The 25,197-nt window shown below is 44.4% G+C and overlaps 1 protein-coding gene across 2 annotated transcripts in view; it reads right to left on the bottom strand.

The window, feature by feature from the left end:
• Positions 1-25,197, bottom strand: part of MYO19 (myosin XIX) — a 338,653-nt gene that overhangs the window by 47,422 nt on the left and 266,034 nt on the right. For both annotated transcript variants that reach the window (XM_073575566.1, XM_073575565.1), the window contains one exon: positions 25,014-25,084. In XM_073575566.1, the coding sequence (XP_073431667.1) occupies positions 25,014-25,084 (71 nt within the window). The remainder of the gene's footprint in view (positions 1-25,013; positions 25,085-25,197) is intronic.

Raw genomic sequence — 25,197 nt, 5'->3', positions numbered from 1 at the left:
TAAGTAGTGACGTTTTGAAATGCCGACTTTGATGGAATGGTCTGCGGGCGTCATGTACATTTTGCAGAGCCTCTGATGTGCTTAAACAGTAGAAACTCCCAACAAGTGACCCCATTTTGGAAACTAGACCCCCCCAAGGAACTTATCTAGATGTGTGGTGAGCACTTTGAACCCCCAAGTGCTTCACAGAAGTTTATAACGCAGAGCCGTGAAAATAAAAAATAATTTTTTTTCCACAAGTGTGATTTTTTTAGCCCCCAATTTTTTATTTTCCCAAGGGTAACAGGAGAAATTAGACCCCCAAAGTTGTTGTGCAATTTTTCGTGAGTATGCTGATACCCCATATGTGGGAGTAAACCACTGTTTGGGCACACGTTGGGGCTTGGAATAGAGGGAGCACGGTTTAACTTTTTGAACGCAAAATTGGCTGGAATAAATGGTGGCGCCATGTCACGTTTGGAGACCCCGTGATGTGCCTAAACAGTGGAAACCCTCAATTCGAACTCCAACCCTAACCCCAACACATCCCTAACCCTAATAATAACCCTAACCACAACCCTAACTCCAACACACCCCTAACCCCACCTCTAACCCTATCCACAAGCCTAACCCTAATCCCAACCCCAACCCACCCCTAACACTAATCTTAACCCTAATTCCAACCCTAACCATAATTCCACCCCTAACCATAATTCCACCCCTAACCATAATTCCACCCCTAACCATAATTCTAACCCTAACTCCAACACTAACCCTATTTCCAACCCTAACCCTAATTCTAACACTAATGGAAAAATAAAAATATTTTATTTTATTATTTGTGCCTACCTATGGGGGTGATAAAGGGGGGATTTATTTACTTTTTTATTTTTATCACTGTGAAAGTTTATCACAGGGATCAAAATGAATGAATGAATCTGCAACATATGCATTTTCCACGATGTCGGCGCCCATGATCCGGGACAGCAGGATGGCCAGAGGGACATACTAGGTACCGGTGGAGTTGAGGGGGGTAATCGGAAGCTGGGGGTGAGCGGAGGGAAGGCGGGGGAGTGGATCATGACAGCAGCGGCAGATCGCCGCTGTCATTCGGTGGCAGGGTCAGATCGCCCCTGTTAGCCGGTGGGGGGGGGTCGGATCGGTATCTCCAGCCATGTCCAATGCTACTGCAGCATGAGCCATGGCTGGATTGTAATATTTCATCAAATTTCATTGATGAAATATTACTATCGCTCTGATTGGCTGATTCACTTTTAACAGCCAATCAGAGCGATCGTAGCCAGGGGGGGGCGAAGCCACCCCACCTGGGGTGAAGTACAAAGCCCCCTGTACCTGCGGGTCGGGGGACCATTCATTGTCCCCGGTCACCCGACCCGCAGGGGGGATTTCAAGTCATGACACAGCATATGCGTCATTGGTCGGATTGGCACAGACTTTCATGACGCATACGCTGTGTAACTGGTCGGGAAGGCGTTAAAGATGTGACCTTCAACTTCCTTGGCAACAGCAGGGCATCGAACTTTGAACAACTTGTGGACAACATGCTCACAGCATATTTGATGAAACGCAATATGTCACTAAAAATGCATTTTCTAAATTCTCACTTGGAATTTTTCCAGCCAATCTTGGTGCCGTTAGTGAAGAACACGGTGAAAGATTTCACCAAGACATTGCGCTGATAGAGAAAAGGTACCAGGGAAAGTGGAGTACTTCAATGCTGATTGACTATTGCTGGATTCTTATTGGAGAAGCATCTGACACGGATTATAAATGAAAGTCATCTGCAAAACACTTTTGAACAAATGCTTTTGCTACTGACATCAATGCACATGTATGTAGTGTCTCGGACGTCATAATGTAGCCTATAAACTGTTGTTTCTTAACCCCTTACTGCCAAGGTGATGGAATCGTAGTCAGCTGGCAGTATCCCCAGCTTTGAGGTGAGCTCCGGCGGTGAGCCCACCTCAAAGCCGCAACATGTCAGCTGTTTTTAACAGCTGACATGTGCCTGCAATAGGCGCAAGCAGAATCGCGATCTGCCCGCGCCTATTAAGTAGTTAAATGCCTGCTGTCAAACTTTGACAGCGGGCATTTAAATGCACTTCCAGACGCCAGTCCGGAAATACGCGCAGCGACGACCCCCGTCACTTGACCTCTATGGTTGTTGATAGCAGATTGCTATGAGCGCCACCCTGTGGACGGCGATCATAGCAAGCCTGTAATTCTGCTGCATAGAGGTGACCTAAGCATCACCTCTATGTAGCAGAGGCGATTGCGCTATGGCAGCTTCTAGCCTCCTATGGAGGCTCTTGAAGCATGCCAAAAGTAAAAAAAAAAAAAAAGTGTTTAAAAATATAAAAAAATAAAAAAAACAAAAGTTCAAATCACCCCCTTTTCGCCCCAATCAAAATAAAAAAAAAACAAAAAAACCTACACATATTTGGCATCACCGCGTTCAGAATCACCCGATCTATCAACAAAAGAATTAACCTGATCGCTAAACGGCGTAGCGATAAAAAAATCAAAACGCAAGAATTCCTTTTTTTGTCGTCACGACATTGCATTAACGGGCAATCAAAAGAACGTATCTGCACAAATGTGGTATCATTAAAAACGTCAGGTCGGTGTGCAAAAAAATAAGCCCTCACCCAACCCGAGATCACGAAAAACGGAGATGCTACGGGTCTCGGAAAATTGCGCAATTTTTTTTTTTTTTTTTAGCAAACTTAGGAATTTTTTTTCACTGCTTAGGTAAGAGAACCTAGACATGTTTGATGTCTATGAACTCGTAATGACCTGGAGAATCATAATGGCAGGTCAGTTTTAGCATTTAGTGAACCTAGCAAAAAAGCCAAACAAAAAACCAGTGTGGGATTGCACGTTTTTTGCAATTTCACTGCACTTGGAATTTTTTTTTTTCACGTTTCAGAGTACACGACATGGTAAAACCAATGGTGTCGTTCAAAAGTACAACTCGTCCCACAAAAAAATAAGCCCTCACACGGCCATATTGATAGAAAAATGAAAAAGTTATGGCTCTGGAAAGAAGGGGAGTGGAAAACGAAAAATCGAAAACCGCTCCGGTCATGAAGGGGTTAAAAACCTTACGCGATACAGACTTTTGGAGCACATATTAATGTTCAGCATATCAAAATCTATAAGATACAATAACATGTTTTCAGGGGACAAGAACTTCTCTGAAATTTGTTGTGCAGTGTAATTGTTTATATAAACAAATCATTTTTACTACGAAAAAAAAATTGCGGAACCTTTCCTTTAAGGGTGTCTTCTTATGCCAGAAACGTGTTCAGGTTTTTAACGTTTATGGACTTATAACTTGATTCAATAAACTTTCAGTTTTTTGGCAGGCGCGGAACTGTATAAGGATCGTGCCTCTGACTGTGAAGCCTATCTAACAGACAACAATAAAATTCTGTTAGTGCCCCCCCCCACACCAATCCCCTTGGTGATGCAATAATTGGGATGACCCTGCCGGCCAATGGTTATTAAAGGGGAAGGGTCCTACGGCCACACCTACAGGGGTTAAAGCCAGGTGTCCTTGCCACTAACTTCCTCTTTCCCTCCCGGCGGACACCTAGAAGCTATTGTGCTGTAGTTCGGTACGAAACAGGCAGCAAATCCCTAATTCACTACCTCGATGATTTTTTGTTCGTCGGAACCAGAAATTCTAAACTCTGCTACTACCTACTAGAGAAATTCAAAACTATCTCACGGCAATTCGGCGTACCCGAAAAAACAGAAGGACCATGCAATATTTTCCCCTTTTTAGGCATGAGATAGACACCGATTTGATAGTTTTCCACGGATAAAATACAAAAAACACAGCAGATGCTTAATTAGGTGGCCTAATTAATGAGGACATAGTTATATGCATCGACGTTTTGCGCATTCGGGTGAGGAAATCCAAGTGCGATCCCACTGGTAGGGGCTCATGGGTTCTGGTTAACGCATCAAATGGCCCTGTTTGCCCGTTAAAGATCGTCGAAAGATACGCCTTAATAAAGCACGCAAGTAAATTTTTCCTCACTCATACAGATGGGTCCCATCTGACAAAGTACCAATTCCAAGCAATTTTTAAGCTATGCTTGGAAAAAAACGGCGCAAATCCAAAAGAGTATGGGACACATTCGTTCCGTATCGGGGCAGCCACAGAAGCCGCTAGGGCAGGTGTGTCAGAGGCCGAGGTGCAGAGAATGGGTCGTTGGAAATTCGCATGCTTCGCCAGATACATAAGACCTGATTTGCTGAATTAACATATGCTATCTCTTGCAGGAGTTAAAGTTTGGGTTGTAGGACATTCCTATGTCTATTGGGAGGAAAAAAGGGCCAAACAGCGTTCGGGAGGAAGGAATCTTTACCTCCCGAGCCTAGAGGTTAACTGGAGGGGTATCAGAGGCCTCCAGTGGAAGCAGGTGTTCAAAGGGATGATTGACATTTCAAGGAGGGCAGAGCGCCCGGGGGTAATGGTGCTACACGTGGGTGGCAATGATCTTGGCAAGCAAAAGGTGGCGGATCTGTATAAATGGATGTCAACAGATATAGAACGGCTCACCTGTTTATTCACAAATATGATACTGGTGTGGTCAGAGATGATACCACAGGCTGTCTGGCGTGGCGCAAGAGATAAAAAAGCCATAGAGCGCACAAGGAGGAAATTCAACGCCCGGATGGGAAAATTTGTGAGAGGAAAAGGCGGTATCGTAATTCGTCACCACCAGCTGCAAGGGGATAACACAAGACTATTAAGACCGGACGGAGTTCACCTGACAGACATTGGCCTGATATTTTTATGTCTGATTTACAGGATGGGGTTGAACAGGCCCTAATGCTGATGGGTGCGGGTCGAAGTCTCATGTAGATTATACACAGGATCCTCCGTGGCGGTAGAAGCGGAGGAGGGCAATTGTTATGATTGGGTCACCGAGGAGGAGAGCAAGCCCAAGCTAAGCCACAGAAAACCAGAGAGGTTGGTAACTAAGCAGATTGCAGACCCCTGATCCTATCCACACAACTAGCAGTAGCCGTGGAGCGTGCCTACGATGATCCTAGATGCCTCGGCACAGCCGGAGAGCTAACTAAGCCTAAAGCATGAAAGGGGAAATCTAAACTGCCCCAGAGCAGACCCCAAAGGAATAGATAGCCCCCAAACATATATTGCCAGTGAGACAAGATGAAAACACAAACACAGGTAGGAAAATAGACTGAGCAAACGATGGGGCCCACACTGACTAGACAGGACAGGAAAGGAAAGACACTGTCTGCAATCACACAAAAAACCCTACAAAAAGGTCCAACACGTCTGATGCAAAAATACTGAAGTTGCACTCTGATATATTCTGAAAGCAGAGCAAAAAGAGGCCAATCTAATAAGGGACAAAAACAAACTGGCACAAGAAGTAACATGTGGATGGTGATTCAGCACAGCCCCAGCCGGAGCTGGCTGACCTACACAAAACTGAAATAGACAAAATCAGATCAAATGTGAACAGAATAGCAAAAGAACACTTAGCTGAACATGCAGGGACTGAGCTGGAAACTAAGACCTCAGGAGGCAGGAAAAAATCACCAACAGGGATAGAGGGAGCCGGCTGTCTTAAATCCAGTCTGAAACCCCAGATCTCCAATCGTCTTCCTCATTATCAGGTGGCAAGCCTCTGTTAATCAGATGAGCTCCATTACCTCCAGTAACCAGCAGAGGGAGCCCAGAAAGAGAACTCGCAACCCCTCCGTCAACCTGACCAGCTCCACCACCTTCAGCAGTAACCAGAGATAGGCCAGAAAGCAAATTCACAACAGTACCCCCCCTTGAGGAGGGGTCATCGAACCCTCATCCACGCCACCAGGCCGATCAGGATGGGCCCGGTGAAAAACACAAACCAATCTATCGGCATGAATGTCAGAGGCAGAGACCCAAGAATTATCCTCCTGGCCATAGCCCTTCCATTTGACCAAGCACTGGAGTCTCCATCTAGCCAAACGAGAATCCAATATTTTCTCTACCTCATATTCCACATTGCCTTTAACCAATACAGGGTCAGGAAGCGCCGCCATAGGAACTACCGGCTCCACAAACCTCTTCAACAGAGATTGATGAAGCACGTTATGTATCTTAAACATAGCTGGAAGAGCCAATCGAAAAGAAACAGGATTAAGAATCTCCAAAATCTTTTAAGGTTCAATGAATCTTGGCTTGAACTTTGGAGACGCAACCTTCATAGGAATATTCTTTGATGACAACCAAACCATATCACCCACTTTAAACCGTTGACCAATGGTCCTGTGCCGGTTGGAAAACGATGGCTTTTTCCTGAGAGAGGGACAACTTATCCACCACTTGGTCCCAAATCTGCTGCATTCTCTCTACCAGTGTCCACACTTGGGCAGGTCAAAGATTCCACTTGCCCTGAAGAAAATCGAGGGTGAAACCCAAAGTTACAGAAAAAGGGCGACATCAAAGTGGCAGAACTAGATCTATTGTTTAGCGCGAATTCGGCCAAGGGCAAAAATGAGACCCAGTCATCCTGATGAGCAGATATAAAACATCTCAAATAGGACTCCAAAGTCTGGTTTGTTCTCTCAGTCTGCCCATTGGTCTGAGGATGAAATGCAGAAGAGAAAGATAACTGAATTCGCAGTTTGGAACAAAAAGCTCTTCAAAATATGGAAACAAACTGGACTCCTCTGTCCGACACAATGTTTTCAGCAATCCCATGCAACCGAACCACCTGTTGTAAAAACAAGGGCACCAACTCAGAAGATGATGGCAACTTTGGGAGTGGTACAAGATGGATCATCTTAGAAAATCTATCACAAATCACCCAGATAACAGTCATTCTCTGAGAGACAGGAAGATCGGAAATAAAATCCATTGAGATATGGGTCCATGGCCTCTTGGGCACCAGCAGGGGCTTCAACAACCAACTAGAACGAGATCAGGGTTTGGACCGAGAACAAGTCCCACAGGACTGCTCAAAATTCCTGACATCATGAGATAAGGCAGGCCACCAAAAAGACTGACTCACCAAATCTCTGGTACCAAAAATACCTGGATGACCAGCCAACGCGGAGCAATACATTTCAGACATTACTCTCTTCCTCCACTGGTCAGGGACATACAATTTTCCTATAGGGCAACGTTCGGGTTTGTCCTCCTGAAATTCCTCCAGGGCACGTCTCAAATTGGGTGAGATGGCGGAAAGAACTACACCCTCATTTAGAATGGTAGTAGGCTCGGTCACAATAAGAGAATCTGCAAAGAAACTCCTAGAAAGGGCGTCCGCCTTAACATTCTTAGAGCCCATAAGAAAAGAGACCACAAAATTAAAACGCGTGAAAAACAAGGCCCACCTAGCTTGTCTAGGATTCATGCGTTTGGCTGATTCAAGATAAATCAAATTCTTGTGGTCGGTGAGGACCACAACTTGATGTCTAGCTCCCTCCAACCAATGTCTCCACTCTTCAAATGCCCATTTCATGGCCAACAATTCCCGATTCCCCACGTCATAGTTACGTTCCGATGGGGAGAATTTTCGAGAAAAGAAGGCACAGTGATTCATTTTAGAAGTCACAGGATCTTTTTGAGAAAAAACGGCTCCTGCACCAATCTCAGAAGCATCTACCTCCACCTGAAATGGGAGTGAGGCATTAGGTTGCCGTAGAACCGGAGCAGAAGTGAATCTCCGCTAAAGCTCCTGAAATGCCGAAACTGCCTCTGGAGACCAATTCACCACATCAGCGCCCTTTTTGGTCAGATCAGTCAGTGGTTTGACAATACTAGAAAAATTACTTATAAATTTACGGTAGAAATTAGCAAAACCCAAAAAATTCTGGAGAGCCTTCAAAGAAGTGGGCTGAACCCAATCATAAAAGGCCTGTACCTTGGCCGGGTCCATTTCAATAGCCGACGGGGACAAAATGAATCCCAAAAATGAAATCCTCTGTGCACCAAAGAGGCACTTCGATCACTTAACATACAGAGAATTTTCCCTCAAAATCCGGAACACAGTCCGGACATGTTCCACATGAGAATCCCAATCACTGGAAAATATCAAAATATCATCCAGATAAATGATCAAAAACTTATCCACAATTCCCGGAAAATATCGTTCATAAAAGATTGGAAGACAGAAGGGGCATTAATGAGCCCAAAAGGCATCACCAGGTACTCAAAATGTCCCTCCGGAGTATTAAACGCCGTCTTCCATTCATCCCCGTGCTTGATGCGAATAAGATTATACACCCCCTGAGGTCAAGTTTGGTAAACCAACAGGCAATTTTAACTCTGGAAAATAAATCAGAAATAACGGGTACTGATATTTAATAGTGATTTTGTTAAGGGAACGATAGTCAATACAAGGCCTTAATGAACCATCTTTCTTGGCCACAAAAAAAAAGCACCTAAAGGTGAAGAGGATGGTCTAATATGACCCTTCTCCAACGATTCCTTGATATAAGATCGCATAGCATCATGTTCGGGTACCGATAAGTTGAAAAGCCGACCCTTGGGAAAATTACACCCGGGCATTAACTCAATTGCACAGTCATAACTCCTATGAGAAGGCAAAGATGCAGACTTACTCTCACTAAATACATCAGAAAAATCAGCCAAATAATCAGGAATATCATGAGACTGAGGAGAGGTGGAGAAAACAGGAGTGTCACTAAGAACACACTGACAACCCCAACTCACCACAGACAAAGATTTCCAATCCAAAACAGGATTATGAGTTTGCAACCAGGAAAAACCCAGAACAATAGTATCATGTAAAATTGTGCAACACCAAAAATTTACAATTTTCTTGGTGGTCCGGGGCGACCCGCATTATCACCTGGGTCCAAACCTGGGGTTTATTCACCGCCAAAGGAGTAGCATCAATACCCCTCAAAGGGATAGGAGTCCGCAGGGGTATCATGGGAAAACCACAACGTTTAGCAAAGTCCAAATTCATCAGATTCAAAGCTGCTCCTGAATCTACAAAAGCCTTAGTGGAAAATGTAGACAAGGAACAGATCAGAGTAATTGCCAAAAGGAACTTAGGCTGTACACTGCCCACGGCAAATGTGTGAGCAAAATGTTTTTCTCATTTAGGGCAGACAGAAATAGTATGAGAGGTGTCTCCACAGAAAAAAAACAGCTTATTACGCCTTCTAAACTCCTGACGTTGCGCCCTAGACAAAAACCTATCACATTGCATGGGTTCAGACGTTTGTTCAAAAGGCGGCAACGCCTCTCGTATAGTTTTACGTTCACGTAAACGCCGATCAACTTGAATGGCCAATGACATAGAATCGTCAAGACCAGAGGGAACAGGAAATCCCACCATAACATCTTTTACGGTTTCTGCCAAACCCTTCCGAAAGAGAGCTGCTAGGGCATCTTCATTCCATTTAGTAAGGACCGCCCACTTTCGGAATTTTTGACAATATAACTCCTGACCCTGGTTCAATGCCAATAAGGTTTTCTCAGTTTGATCAATAGCATTAGGTTCATCATACAACAACCCCAAGGCTTGAAAAAATGCGTCCACATTAGCCAGAACAGGATCTCCAGGTGTCAGAGAAAAAGCCCAATCCTGGGTATCGCTGCACAGCAAGGAGATGACAATTTTAACCTGCTGCACAGAGCTCTCCGATGAGTTAGGCTTCAAGGCAAGAAATAGTTTACAATTATTCTTAAAATTCAAAAATTTAGACCGATCCCCAGAAAACATCAGGAGTAGGGATTTTTGGTTCAACAGCAGATGATTGAGCGAGATAGGCAGAAATTCCCTGCACTTCAGCAGCGAGATGCTCAACACGATCAGACAATTGCTTAATCTCCATTAAAGATAAAATCCTCCTACGGACCCAGAGGAAAAAATATATAAAAAAAATTCTGACACTTTTTTTTTTTTTTACAATTCTTTCCTTCTTTTGAGTACCCTAGAGTCTGCGGTTTGGCTGGTGATACTGTTATGATTGGGTCACCGAGGAGAAGAGCAAGCCCAAGCTAAGCCACAGAAAACCAGAGAGGTTGGTAACTAAGCAGATTGCAGACCCCTGATCCTATCCACACAACTAGCAGTAGCCGTGGAGCGTGCCTACGATGATCCTAGACGTCTCGGCACAGCCGGAGAGCTAACTAATCCTAAAGCATGAAAGGGTAAATCTAAACTGCCCCAGAGCAGACCCCAAAGGAATAGATAGCCCCCAAACATATATTGTCAGTGAGACGAGATGAAAACACAAACGCAGGTAGGAAAATAGACTGAGCAAACGATGGGGCCCACACTGACTAGACAGGACAAGAAAGGAAAGAAACTGTCTGCAATCACGCAAAAAACCCTGCAAAAAGGTCCAACACGTCTGATGCAAAAATACTGAAGTTGCACGACTTCGCCCACTATATCAGCACTCTGGTATATTCTGAAAGCAGAGGAAAAAGAGGCCAATCTAATAAGGGACAAAAACAAACTGGCACAAGCAGTAACATATGGATGGTGATTCAGCACAGCCCCAGCCGGAGCTGGCTGACCCACACAAAACCGAAATAGATAACCCAGATCAAATGTGAACAGAATAGCAAAAGAACACTTAGCTGAGCATGCAGGGACTAAGCTGGAAACTAAGACCTCAGGAGGCAGGAAAAATCACCAGCAGGGATAGAATGGAGTCGACTGTCTTAAATCCAGTCTGAAACCCCAGATCTCCAATCGTCGTCCTCATTATCAGGTGGCAAGCCTCTGTTAATCAGATCAGTTCCATTACCTCCAGTAACCAGCAGAGGGAGCCCAGAAAGAGAACTCGCAACCCCTCCGTCAACCTGACCAGCTCCACCACCTTCAGCAGTAACCAGAGGTAGGCCAGAAAGCGAATTCACAGCAGGCAAAGGTTCGAAACCACTCGTTGGGCCAACTTGCCTGTCAAACGCGGACAGGATCTCATCGCGAGCCGCCCATTACGAAGTGTAATTGCCTTTCTCTGATTATGTAATTAATAAACTGTGACCGACCTGTTCAACCCACCTAGGATTGTCTGTGTTTTATTACGGGATTGGAGGGAGGGGGGGGGAAGCACTGGTTACAACACACAGGTCTCCACAGTCTGGCAGGCGCGGAACTGCATAAGGATCGGGCCTCTGACTGTGGAGCGCATCTAACTGACAATAAAATTCTGCCAGTGCACAGTCCCCCCCACACCAATCCCCTTGGTGATGCACTAATTGGGATGACCCTGCCGGCCACTGGTTCTTAAAGGGGAAGGGTCCTACGGCCACACCTGCAGGGGTTAAAGCCAGGTGTCCTTGCCACTAACTTCCTCTTTCCCTCCCGGCGGACACCTCCCTCCCTTATAAGTGTTAATGGATGTGGATGGCCATACTAAACAGAAAGCGAATTCACAACAGGCAAAGGTTCGTAACCGTTCGTGGGCCAACTTGCCTGTCGAACGCGGACAGGATCTCGGCTCGAGCCGCCCGTTACGAAATGTAATTGCCTTTCTCTGATTATATAATCAATAAACTGTGACCGACCTGTTCAACCCACCTAGGATTGTCTGTGTTTCATTACGAGATTGGAGGGAGGGGGGAAAGCACTGGTTACGACACACAGGTCTCCACAGTCATCCAGCTGGTTGTGCCGAAAACGCCCCTCGTTTTTTCCTGTCAGCTGCAATCACCAGCAGGTACGGCACCGACTGGTTTCTAATTACAGCAATGGATCCAGCTATAATACTCCCCTCTCCTCTACCTCCTTCTGTTTGTTGTGACCAGGGCTGTGGAGTCGGAGTCGGTGCTCATTTTGGTGGAGTCGGAATAAAATGGACCGACTCCTAAAATATATAATAAATTGGGTACAGTAGTTCAATGCAGAATGTGCTGAATATTTTTTCATAGGAATTTTGGAAAGTTATGAAATGTCCTATAAATGGCTGTTCTATTCCAGATCTAAGGCTACATTCACACACAGCGTTTTTCCTGAGTTTTTTGAGGATACGTTTTTCAGCTGCAGAAGCACATCAGCTTTTTAAAAAACCGCATCACCTGAAAGGTTTTGAGCTCATAGATAATGTTATCAATAGCAAAAGCAGATTAGAAATCTGCTCTATCTATCCATTTATCCATATCTGTCTATCCATATCATATCTTATCTGTACCAAAAAGAATGAAAGCCGGGTAGCACACAGACTAACACTCCTTTTTTTTTTTAGCACCAGTCAGGTACACCTCATAGCTGCCCAAAAGAACGCCCAGTAACACATCAACATCAATTGATAGTTGGAATAAATAGACTGCATTCATCACCACATCTTCTTAAGGTGCAGGCTTTATTTTCAAGTGTAGGGGTGTGCAGCAGCATAGGTGTGCAGTATGAGGTTCTGCAGAACAGTATGAGGTTCTGCTCCCCCCCTAGGTTTGATCCTGGCTACGCCCATGGTGTGAACGTAGCCTGAGGATCTAGGCTTTGCCTTAGCTGAGATAAGTCATAGTGTTATATATATATATATATATATATCATTAGAAAAAAGAAGAAACAGCACAGTACTTGGCTTCACATGCACGGCCCCCAGGCAAATAGTCCAGTATCAGCCACAGTATCCAATATTCATTCCAAATAGAGGCAGCACTCCATAGTTAGTTTTCAAGTGATAGTGAATTTATTAGACCCACATATCAGAGTTCTGATATGTGGGTCTAATAAATTCACTATCACTTGAAAACTAACTATGGAGTGCTGCCTCTATTTGGAATATATACAGTATATATCGAATATATAAAGCTCAATGTGTGTGTGTGTGTGTGTCCTGGATTGGCATCTGCACCGTCGCAGCTACAGCCACAAAATTTGGCACAGTCACACGTCTGGACCCCGAGAGCATCCTAAGCTATGTTGTGAGGCGAAATTTTAACCCCGCGCGTTCCAATTCACCAAACAATTTTGCCCCTATCTATATAATGGGGAAAAGTGTGTGCATATCAAGCCCCGCCCCTCATTATGATGTCATAATGGTTGCCATGGCGGTGCTGATTCATCATAGGTTGCAAGCCCCGCCGCTCATTATGATGTCATAATGGTTGACTATGCAATGGAGGATGTGTGATGGGTATATGGGCACTGAACTATGGAATGGCGGATATGTATGATGGGTATATGGGCACGGGATTATGGGATGGAGGATGTGTATGATGGGTATATGGGCACGGGCCTTTGGGATGGAGGATGTGTGATGGGTATATGGGCACTCAACTATGGGATGGAGGATATGTATGATGGGTATATGGGCACGGGCCTATGGGATGGTGGATATGTATGATGGGTATATGGGCACGGGACTATGGGATGGAGGATGTGTGATGGGTATATGGGCACTGGACTATGGGATGGAGGATATGTATGATGGGTATATGGGCACGGGACTATGGGATGGCGGATATGTATGATGGGTATATGGGCACGGGACTATGGGATGGAGGGTATGTATGATGGGTATATGGGCACTGAACTATGGAATGGCGGATATGTATGATGGGTATATGGGCACGGGATTATGGGATGGAGGATGTGTATGATGGGTATATGGGCACTCTACTATGAGATGGAGGATATGTATGATGGGTATATGGGCACGGGCCTATGGGATGGAGGATGTGTGATGGGTATATGGGCACTCAACTATGGGATGGAGGATATGTATGATGGGTATATGGGCACGGGCCTATGGGATGGTGGATATGTATGATGGGTATATGGGCACGGGACTATGGGATGGAGGATGTGTGATGGGTATATGGGCACTGGACTATGGGATGGAGGATATGTATGATGGGTATATGGGCACGGGACTATGGGATGGCGGATATGTATGATGGGTATATGGGCACGGGACTATGGGATGGAGGGTATGTATGATGGGTATATGGGCATGGGACTATGAGATGAAGGATGTGTGATGGGTATATGGGCACTCGACTATTTGATGGCGAATATGTATGATGGGTATATGGGCATGGGACTATGGGATGGAGGATATGTATGATGGGTATATGGGCACGGGCCTATGGGATCGTGGATATATATGATGGGTATATGGGCACGGGACTATGGGATGGAGGATAATTATAATTTGCTATAACTAACCACAGTTAGTTACTATGCCCGGGCAGCACCGGGCTCTTCAGCTAGTATATATATAAAGCTCAAGTGTGTGTATGTATGTATGTGTGTATGTCCGGGATTGGCATCTGCACCGTCGCAGCTACAGCCACAAAATTTGGCACAGTCACACGTCTGGACCCCGAGAGTGTCCTAGGCCATGTTGTGAGGCGAAATTTTAACCCCGCGCGTTCCAATTCACCAAACAATTTTGCCCCTATCTACATAATGGGGAAAGTGTGTGTGTCAAGCCCTGCCCCTCATTATGATGTCATAATGATTGCCATGGCGACACTGATGTCATCATGGGTTGCAAGCCCCGCCGCTCATTATGATGTCATAATGGTTGACTATGGGATGGAGGATGTATGACAGGTATATGGGCACTGGACTATGGGATGCAGGATATGTATGACGGGTATATGGGCACTGGACTATGGGATGGAGGATATGTATGACGGGTATATGGGCACGGGACTATGGGATGGCGAATATGTATGATGGGTATATGGGCATGGGACTATGGGATGGAGGATGTGTGATGGGTATATGGGCATGGGAATATGGCATGGAGGATCATTCAAAGAGTTTTCTTTATTGTCATGACTATGAAAATTGTAGATTCACTCTGAAGGCATCAAAATTATGAATTAACACATGTGGAATTATATAATTAACAAAAAAGTGTGAAACAACTGAAAATATGTCTTATATTCTAGGTTCTTCAAAGTAGCCACCTTTTGCTTTGATTACTGCTTTGCACACTCTTGTCATTCTCTTGATGAGCTTCAAGAGGTAGTCACCGGAAATGGTTTTCACTTCACAGGTGTGCCCTGTCAGGTTTAATAAGTGGGATTTCTTGCCTTATAAAAGGGGTTGGGACCATCAGTTGTGTTGTGCAGAAGTCTGGTGGATACACAGCTGATAGTCCTACTGAATAGACTGTTAGAATTTGTATTATGGCAAGAAAAAGGCAGCTAAGTAACGAAAAACGAGTGGCCATCATTACTTTAAGAAATGAAGGTAAGTCAGTACGAAAAATTGGGAAAACTTTGGAAGTGTCCACAAGTGTAGTGGCAAAAACCAAGAGTCACCTCTGCTGCAGAGGATAAGTTCATCCGAGTCACCAGCCTCAGAAATCGCAGGTTAACAGCAGCTCTGATTAGAGACCAGGTCAATGCCACACAGAGTTGTAGCAGCACACACATCTCTACAACAACTCTTAAGAGGAGTCTTTGTGCAGCAGGCCTTCATGGTAAAATAGCTGCTAGGAAACCACTAAGGACAGGTAACAAGCAGAAGAGACTTGTTTGGGCTTAAGAACACAAGGAATGGACATTAGACCAGTGGAAATCTGTGCTTTGGTCTGATGAGTCCAAAATTGAGATCTTTGGTTCCAACCACCGTGTCTTTGTGCAACGCAGAAAATGAGAACGGATGGACTCTACATGCCTAGTTCCCACCGTGAAGCATGGAGGAAGAGGTGTGATGTGTGGGGGTGCTTTGCTGGTGACACTGTTGGGGATTTATTCAAAATTGAAGGCATACTGAACCAGCATGGCTACCACAGCATCTTGCAGCGGGGCATGCTATTCCATCCGATTTGCGTTTAGTTGGACCATCATTTATTTTTCAACAGGACAATGATCCCAAACACACCTCCAGGCTGTGTAAGGTCTATTTGACCAAGAAGGAGAGTGATGGGGTGCTACGCCAGATGACCTGGCCTCCACAGTCACCAGACCTGAACGCAATCGAGATGGTTTGGGGTGAACAGGACCACAGAGTGAAGGCAAAAGGGCCAACAAGTGCTAAGCATCTCTGGGAACTCCTTCAAGACTGTTGGAAGACCTTTTCCGGTGACTACCTCTTGAAGCTCATCAAGAGAATGCCAAGAGTGTGCAAAGCAGTAATCAAAGCAAAAGGTAGCTACTTTGAAGAACCTAGGATATAAGACATATTTTTAGTACTTTCACACTTTTTTGGTAATTATATAATTCCACATGTGTTAATTCATAGTTTTGATGCCTTCAGAGTGAATCTACAATTTTCATAGTCATGAAAATAAAGAATACTCTTTGAATGAGAAGGTGTGTCCAAACTTTTGGTCTGTACTGTATATATGTAATCAATATTATATAGTGTATTACATATTTACAATTTATTAAAGTTTTTTCTGTTCTAAAGTTGTATTCCAATAAATATATATTATGTTCTATCTAAATATCTTGATTATTGTATCATAAAAATGATTAAATGTCTGATGTTCACATTGTACTACAATAAATTTTTCACTTAAATATAAGCAATATGTGTGGGAGTCGGAGTCGGAGTTGGTGTAAGGGAAAGTGAGGTGTCGGAGTCGCAGGTTTGGCTTACCGACTCCACAGCCCTGGTTATGACAGTGGTGAATTTAGATTGATTAGTTTTACGTTTTTTTTATTTGAAAATGTGAAATTTGATGATTCTTTTTTAAATAGCAATTTTCAGACATTTCATGTTTATTCCCTTAGACAAGATAGCCAAACCACAAAAAAGGTTAATACATACGATTTCCCATATATCTACTTTTCTCCACCCTCAGTTATCACATGTCTATCTTTTTAGAGGGGTTCAAACTTAGTAACAATTTTTCATTTTTTTTTTCAGGGAAACTTACAAATCTTATAAATTAAGATGTAAGAGAATGGTCAGCTGTAATATACTGAGCGGCCATGATGAGCTAGGCAGCCATCTTATGAAAGTTAGGAGAAGATTCCACTTTTACTAAAGAACTAATAAAATGTACTTCAAATGGAGGTTGGAAAATGAGATCATGTCTCCTAGCAACCTCAGCAGACGTGCATAGAGGAAAATTGGATCAATAGGGGAATAGGGTTACCAAATATATGGTCAATGTGTGTATACGTGATAGTGTTGGTAAAAAGAACAAACTCATTAAAATGTCAAATGCATGAATTTATGGATCAAGCCTGAAAGTAGTGATAAGATTATTAACAGTAGCTAGAGAGAATATTGAATTTTATGAGTTTTAGTGTTTGGGGAAACGTTAATTAATGTCTTCGTATTATGTCATTATATTCTTTGTTGTGAACCACACGTTTCTCTAGAATTATCATGTAAACGCCTTAGAATTATAATGTAAACACCCTCTGCGGCAAAATGCAGCTTTCTTTGTTAGCATTATGTATAAAAATCCCCTGTTACTGTTGCTCAGGGCCATTCCACCGCCATCATGCCGCTGTGCCACACCATGGCCAGGGCACGGAGCCTTTTCATCGCCAGACTTCACAGCGAATCTCTGCCCGACTGAATTCCTGTTTTTGTACCCGCATGCTTCAGCTTCCCTGATTGTCTGTGCCTGTTCTGCTGTGTATCACTAAATAAACTTCGACCTCAGCTTGATAAGAGGATCGTCTCCATATTTTTCCGGCTCTTCCAGCTCTCAGTAAGAACTTTCTCTTATAAAGACACTATTCAAGCCTTAGTTGAGTGTTCTATACAGTGGGGAAAAAAAGTATTTAGTCAGTCAGCAATAGTGCAAGTTCCACCACTTATAAAGATGAGAGGCGTCTGTAATTTACATCATAGGTAGACCTCAACTATGGGAGACAAACTGAGAAAAAAAAATCCAGAAAATCACATTGTCTGTTTTTTTTTCATTTTATTTGCATATTATGGTGGAAAATAAGTATTTGGTCAGAAACAAGCAATCAAGATTTCTGGCTCTCACAGACCTGTAACTTCTTCTTAAAGAGTCTCCTCTTTCATCCACTCATTACCTGTAGTAATGGCACCTGTTTAAACTTGTTATCAGTATAAAAAGACACCTGTGCACACCCTCAAACAGTCTGACTCCAAACTCCACTATGGTGAAGACCAAAGAGCTGTCAAAGGACACCAGAAACAAAATTGTAGCCCTGCACCAGGCTGGGAAGACTGAATCTGCAATAGCCAACCAGCTTGGAGTGAAGAAATCAACTGTGGGAGCAATAATTAGAAAATGGAAGACATACAAGACCACTGATAATCTCCCTCGATCTGGTGCTCCACGCAAAATCCCACCCCGTGGGGTCAGAATGATCACAAGAACGGTGAGCAAAAATCCCAGAACCACGCGGGGGGACCTAGTGAATGAACTGCAGAGAGCTGGGACCAATGTAACAAGGCCTACCATAAGTAACACACTACGCCACCATGGACTCAGATCCTGCAGTGCCAGACGTGTCCCACTGCTTAAGCCTGTACATGTCCGGGCCCGTCTGAAGTTTGCTAGAGAGCATTTGGATGATCCAGAGGAGTTTTGGGAGAATGTCCTATGGTCTGATGAAACCAAACTGGAACTGTTTGGTAGAAACACAACTTGTCGTGTTTGGAGGAAAAAGAATACTGAGTTGCATCCATCAAACACCATACCTACTGTAAAGCATGGTGATGGAAACATCATGCTTTGGGGCTGTTTCTCTGCAAAGGGGCCAGGACGACTGATCCGGGTACATGAAAGAATGAATGGGGCCATGTATCGTGAGATTTTGAGTGCAAACCTCCTTCCATCAGCAAGGGCATTGAAGATGAAACGTGGCTGGGTCTTTCAACATGACAATGATCCAAATCACACCGCCAGGGCAACGAAGGAGTGGCTTCATAAGAAGCATTTCAAGGTCCTGGAGTGGCCTAGCCAGTCTCCAGATCTCAACCCTATAGAAAACCTTTGGAGGGAGTTGAAAGTCCGTGTTGCCAAGCGAAAAGCCAAAAACATCACTGCTCTAGAGGAGATCTGCATGGAGGAATGGGCCAACATACCAACAACAGTGTGTGGCAACCTTGTGAAGACTTACAGAAAACGTTTGACCTCTGTCATTGCCAACAAAGGATATATCACAAAGTATTGAGATGAAATTTTGTTTCTGACCAAATACTTATTTTCCACCATAATATGCAAATAAAATGAAAAAAAAAACAGACAATGTGATTTTCTGGATTTTTTTTTCTCAGTTTGTCTCCCATAGTTGAGGTCTACCTATGATGTAAATTACAGACGCCGCTCATCTTTTTAAGTGGTGGAACTTGCACTATTGCTGACTGACTAAATACTTTTTTTCCCCACTGTATATTAGAAAATCCCCCAAAGTGATACCATTTTAAAAACTGTGGTCAGGAAGTTTGCATTAATTTCTCGGAAGCGCCTGAAGCATTAACGAAGTGGAATGGATGAAATGAAAATATCTTTTTTTTTCTACTAAAATATTTCTTTAATCCCCCAAATTTTTCATTTTCACAAAGTGACATACGAGAAAATTGGTCATTAAAACGTATTATGCACTTTCTCCCAAATGCAGTGATATGAGGTCAGACACCACTGTTTGGTGGGGTTCAGAAGAAGAGCACTATTTGATTTTTGGTAAAAAAATGTGGCTGGAATAGAATGTAATTTTTTACATGTAACTTTTTGATCACTTGTTATACATTTTTCTTGTGTGGCCGTATGAAAAAACAGTATTTTTGTTTTTTATTATTTTTTGTACAGTTCAACACACAGTTTAGATAATGACAGTTTTATAGCTCAGCTCGTTCCACACACGGCAAAAACAATTACTATTACAGGCAGACGCTGGCTGTGTAATACAGTCGGCATCTGTCTCGTATGATGTGGTCTTACGCTGGCTGTGTAATACAGTCGGCATCTGTCTCGTATGATGTGGTCTTAGTTCCTAAGCCTGTTTTATTTCTGGGGACCTAACATTGTACATACCTGTACATACCAGTACATCCAAAGTTCCTAAGAGGTTAATGATAATCATATAAAGGTGATCATTAGGGGTTAAACTCATGAGGCCAGATTCATTAGTTTTCACGACAGAATTGTTTCCAAAAAGTCTCAAAATTTAAGTGCAACTTTTAGCATTTTCAAGAAATTTTTTTTTTTTTTTGTAATTCTTTATTTTATTAATAAAGAGAGATTACAGCAATACAGAAGCAAGACATGTTCAAATTTTGAGGTACAAGTCTGTATGTAGAATTACAGAGCATTAATTATACAGTTTTACTCTTTTCAAACAATATAACACTTAACGAGGTAAATAACCTAACTAAAACTAACCCATTACATAGGCAGGTATCCTTGATGCTCTAGGGCATACTTTACAAAGAAAAACAAGCTCTTGAGGTTCTCCGATAAAAATATTAGTGAAGAGGCCCGATGAACCGCCCCCACCAGAATGTCGCCTCAGCCGATACAACGCTCTCTCATGCACATCTGTTGTAATTATGACCTTAGATCAGTGGTCCCCAACCTTTTTTGCACCAGGGACCGGTTTCAAGCAAGACCATTCTTCCATGGCCCGGCAGGGCGGGGATGGAGGTGTGGCAGGGGCGGGGCTTTTGTCATAAGGGGGCGTGGCTATGGACGCAGTTGTAGTGTAGCAGTGCATACTTATAATTAAATAACATTTATAATGTGACTCAACTCACCATAGGTTTTGAATGAGTGCTCCATCACCCCCTTCTCCCCATCATTGCCTTCACCCCATCACTCCCTTCACCCCATCACTCCCTTCTCCCCATCATTGCCTTCACCCCATCACTCCCTTCACCCCATCACTCCCTTCTCTCCATCATTGCCTTCACCCCATCACTCCCTTCACCCCATCATTGCCTTCACCCCATCACCCCCTTCTCCCCATCATTGCCTTCACCCCATCACTCCCTTCACCCCATCATTGCCTTCACCCCATCACTCCCTTCTCCCCATCATTGCCTTCACCCCATCACTGCCATCTCTCCATCATTGCCTTCACCCCATCACTCCCTTCTCCCCATCATTGCCTTCACCCCATCACTCCCTTCTCCCCATCATTGCCTTCACCCCATCACTCCCTTCTCCCCATCATTGCCTTCACCCCATCACTGCCATCTCTCCATCATTGCCTTCACCCCATCACTCCCTTCTCCCCATCATTGCCTTCACCCCATCACTCCCTTCTCCCCATCATTGCCTTCACCCCATCACTGCCATCTCTCCATCATTGCCTTCACCCCATCACTCCCTTCTCCCCATCATTGCCTTCACCCCATCACTCCCTTCTCCCCATCATTGCCTTCACCCCATCACTGCCATCTCTCCATCATTGCCTTCACCCCATCACTCCCTTCTCCCCATCATTGCCTTCACCCCATCACTCCCTTCTCCCCATCATTGCCTTCACCCCATCACTGCCATCTCTCCATCATTGCCTTCACCCCATCACTCCCTTCACCCCATCACTGCTGTCTCCCCATCACTCCCTTCACCCCATCACTCCCCTCTCCCCATCATTGCCTGCACCCCATCACTGCCATCTTTCCATCACTCCCCTCACGGTCTTCTCCTCATGTCCCCATCTCCTCCAGGGCCAGGCTACACAAACACAGACCAACACACACACACACACACACACACACACAGACATACATGTACACACACAGACATACATGTACACACACAGACATACATGTACACAAACAGACAGACATACACACACACATTATACATACACACACACACCACCTCTCTCCTCTCACCTGCCCGCCGCCCGCGCTTCCTCGTTCTGACACAGCAGCGGCCGCGCTCCTCTCTGTGTCAGTCAGAGACAGGAAGCGCGGGCGGCGGGCAGGAAGCTGGACGCAGTGGACGGGTCCTTGCAGCTCCGCTCCTGCTATTCCCTCTTGCAGGCAGCGGAGCTGCTTGATCGCTTCCTGGCCGCCGCTAAGAACTGCTGCGTGCCGCCCCAGCCCCCGCTACGCCACTGACCGCCCCTGGCTCCCCTTGTGTCCGCGGACCGGCAAGGGCACTGCAGCGGCCCGGTGCTGGGCCGCGGACCGGCGGTTGGGGACCCCTGCCTTAGATAGTTTGAAGAAATTGGCTCAGTGGCCCCCATGGCTCAATCACTCCTCGCTACTTACTCAGCCGCCGTGGCACCCCCCAGCCTCCCCGCAGTGCCCTGGAAATGTATCCGAGGTGCCCAGGTTTTCTTAAATTTCTCATGAGATGACGAGTCCCAACTCGTGAGCTCCTCGAGTCTAAACAAATCTCTTATTTTACGTTTCCACTCTGTCAGAGTCGGGGGGGGTTTGCTGTTTCCACCTAAGTGCGATCAATTGTTTTGCCGCTCCCAGCATCAATGGCGCTAGCTCATGCTTCTTAGGTTGGAAATTCTCTGAAGGTAAGGGATAAGCGTGCCTCCGCCGCAGTCAGGTCTGCCTTAAGTATGCTGAGGTTCTTCATAAACCCCATGACATCTGACCAGAATTGGGCGAGAGTAGGACAGAACCAAAAAATGTGAGACAGGTTACCCCGCGACTCCCCACACCTCCAACACAGAGGGGAGCTAATCAGTCCCAAATGATGCATTTTTTCTGGTGTGTAGTACCATCGTGATAGTAACTTATAAGCCGACTCTTGAAATAGAACACAACGGGAGAAGCCATGAGAAGCAGCACAGATCTTTTGTTTGTCCAGTGGGGATAAAGAAATATTTAGTTCCACTTCCCACGAATGTAGGAAAGGTGGCTGGGAGGAGTTTTCCTCATCTATGAGATTGGAATAGAATTTTGATACCACTTTCGGGACATAATGGTTAACCTTCGTCAATATTTCCAACCAGAGCCATTTAGTGGGCAACTGAGGAAGCGTTTTGATTTGACTCATAAAGTAAGTTACGTGTGAGAGTTGTAAATGGTTTATGGGACGTCTCCCCGCAGTCACTGGCCAGCCATTTGCGCATAGAATTTTCCCCTGTAATAGGTGAGAAATAGGTTTGTTTGGTAATGAGGACCAGAGTCCATACAGGTCTGTGAAATCTGGTATAAATATGTAAGGTATGAGCCCAATTGGAATTTTATCTAGGAAGTTGCAGTGGGGTGCTCTTATCGGTATCAATGTGCGTCTGGTGCGTAGGATGGCCAGAAGGATATCTCCCACACCAGTTTTAGGTAGTGGGCAATCTGTCCACAAGAATTTTAGCGCATTCCTACCCATGAGCTGCATCTCTATGTGTGCATCCTGTCCTTTTTCTGCCCATTTTATTAATTTCAACCAGTTTGCAAATAAGATAGCCTGATGATAAGCCGTGAGATTAGGTAGGCCAACTCCCCCTCTTCGCTTTGGGCGCGATAGGAGTCGCAAGGGCAACCTGGCCCTTTCGTGTCTCCAAACAAATTTCGCCATCAGGCGATCTAAAGCTCGTAAGAATGACTCAGGGAGTTCGATTGGGATCATACTCATCACATAGAATATTTTAGGGAACACGTATGACTTCATCACATTTACCCTACCCAACCAGGACAAGAGAGGAACGTCGTATGTCTTTAAAAGAGTTTCAACGTGTTTTAACAGGGGGGGGGGGGGAGTTATACTGGAACAGCGCACAGGGGTCGTTCGAGATATATATCCCAAGGTACTTGAGTGTATTGCGTTGCCATGTAAAGGGGGCCAGGCTTTTCAGATTCTGAACATCCCTCTCCGTTGCCGTGATATTCAAAGCCTCAGATTTATCTAAGTTTATTTTAAAATTTGAGAGTTCTCCGAATAGGGAGAAGAGTTCCAGGACCCTAGGAACTGCAGTTATCGGGTTAGATAAAAGTAATAAAAGGTCATCTGCGAAGGCAACCGCTTTCAATTCCAGCTGATTAATTTTAAACCCTTCAATCCCGGGGTCCTGCCTGATGGCTTGGATGAATGACTCCATCACTAAGACAAATAAAGTAGGGGAGAGAGGGCAACCCTGCCTAGTGCCATTATTGATGGCAAAAGGCGCCGACAATATCCCATTCACCCTGACCCTGGCTGTAGGGAAGGCATACAGTGACATGATTGCGTCTATGAAAGGAGGAGGGAAGGCAAAGCTCTGCAAAACACAAGTCATATATCTCCAGCCAATACGGTCAAAAGCCTTTCAAGAAATTTTTTTCACAGTTCCGACAAAAATGGAAAGAGCTGAACTGGACGGAGTCACGTGACGCTACAGCTCACATAATTCATGACAAATTTTGGCATTTCTTACACCAGAAACCTCACTCTAGTACCTGACTGGAACGAGATTTCTGGCATAGCGCATGTCACTCATCAAACGCTCCTGATTCGAGAAGAGGAGTGCAACTCTTCATGAATCAAGGGAAGTCCAACTCCAACATGCCCCCTCATCAAGGCCAACTTGAATAATGTCAGTCTTGATTAGCCAGACCCACAGTTTATTAGTTGTGGCTGAGTCCAATATATTTATGAAATGTGGGCTCCCTCAGCCTCTGACTGTTTTCTCCCCTTTTCTGTTATTAGGAAGAAATTTGACAATAAAAGCTTGGTGAAGTGCTAGTCTTAAAAGGAATTTGTCACCTATTCTGATAGCAGCATAATGTAGAGACAGGGTCCCTTATTCCAGCAATGTGTCACTTGCTGGTCTGCTTGCTGAAGTTTTAGTAAAATCATTATTTTATTAGCAGGAGATTATCACTAGAGGAATCGTAAACCTGCTGCCATGTAGTCCTCCAGAATCATAAGCTTTGTATAACTCCGCCTCCACTGCTGATTGGCAGCTTTTTGTCCATGTACAGAATACACAGAAATCTGTCAGTTGTGATGGCAGGGTTATACAGAGCTCAGCATTCAGAGATAAAACAGCCCAGTAAGTGACATATAGCTGGAATCAGGGTCTGTGCTCCTACATCATGCTACTTTCAGATGGCATAGCGAAATCCTTTAATGAATACATCAACCTCTGGAATTACACTGGCATCACACTGCAACTAAAACTGTGAGCTTAGTCACAACATACTATTTGATTTCAGGAGAAAAGCACGGCCTCAATCACTGTGCAAAGATAGCATTACCTGATTGGGAAGCCGGCTGCACTTATATGAATGGTTTCTACAATGCCACACGCTTCTAGTTGACTGAATACCTAAAACAAATTAATATACAGTGTGTTAGGAACAATACAATCACAAACTTATTTTATAAAATATCTGTCACCAATTACGTTACAATCAATATTATATGACATTGTGTTTTTTT

The sequence above is a fragment of the Dendrobates tinctorius genome, unplaced genomic scaffold (genome assembly GCF_039654945.1).
Source record: "Dendrobates tinctorius isolate UK_male_01 unplaced genomic scaffold, ASM3965494v1 ptg000045l, whole genome shotgun sequence".
In the NCBI taxonomy this organism is placed as follows: domain Eukaryota; kingdom Metazoa; phylum Chordata; class Amphibia; order Anura; family Dendrobatidae; genus Dendrobates; species Dendrobates tinctorius.
Note: the sequence above shows the minus strand (reverse complement) of the source record. Positions and strands in the feature narration are given on the sequence as shown.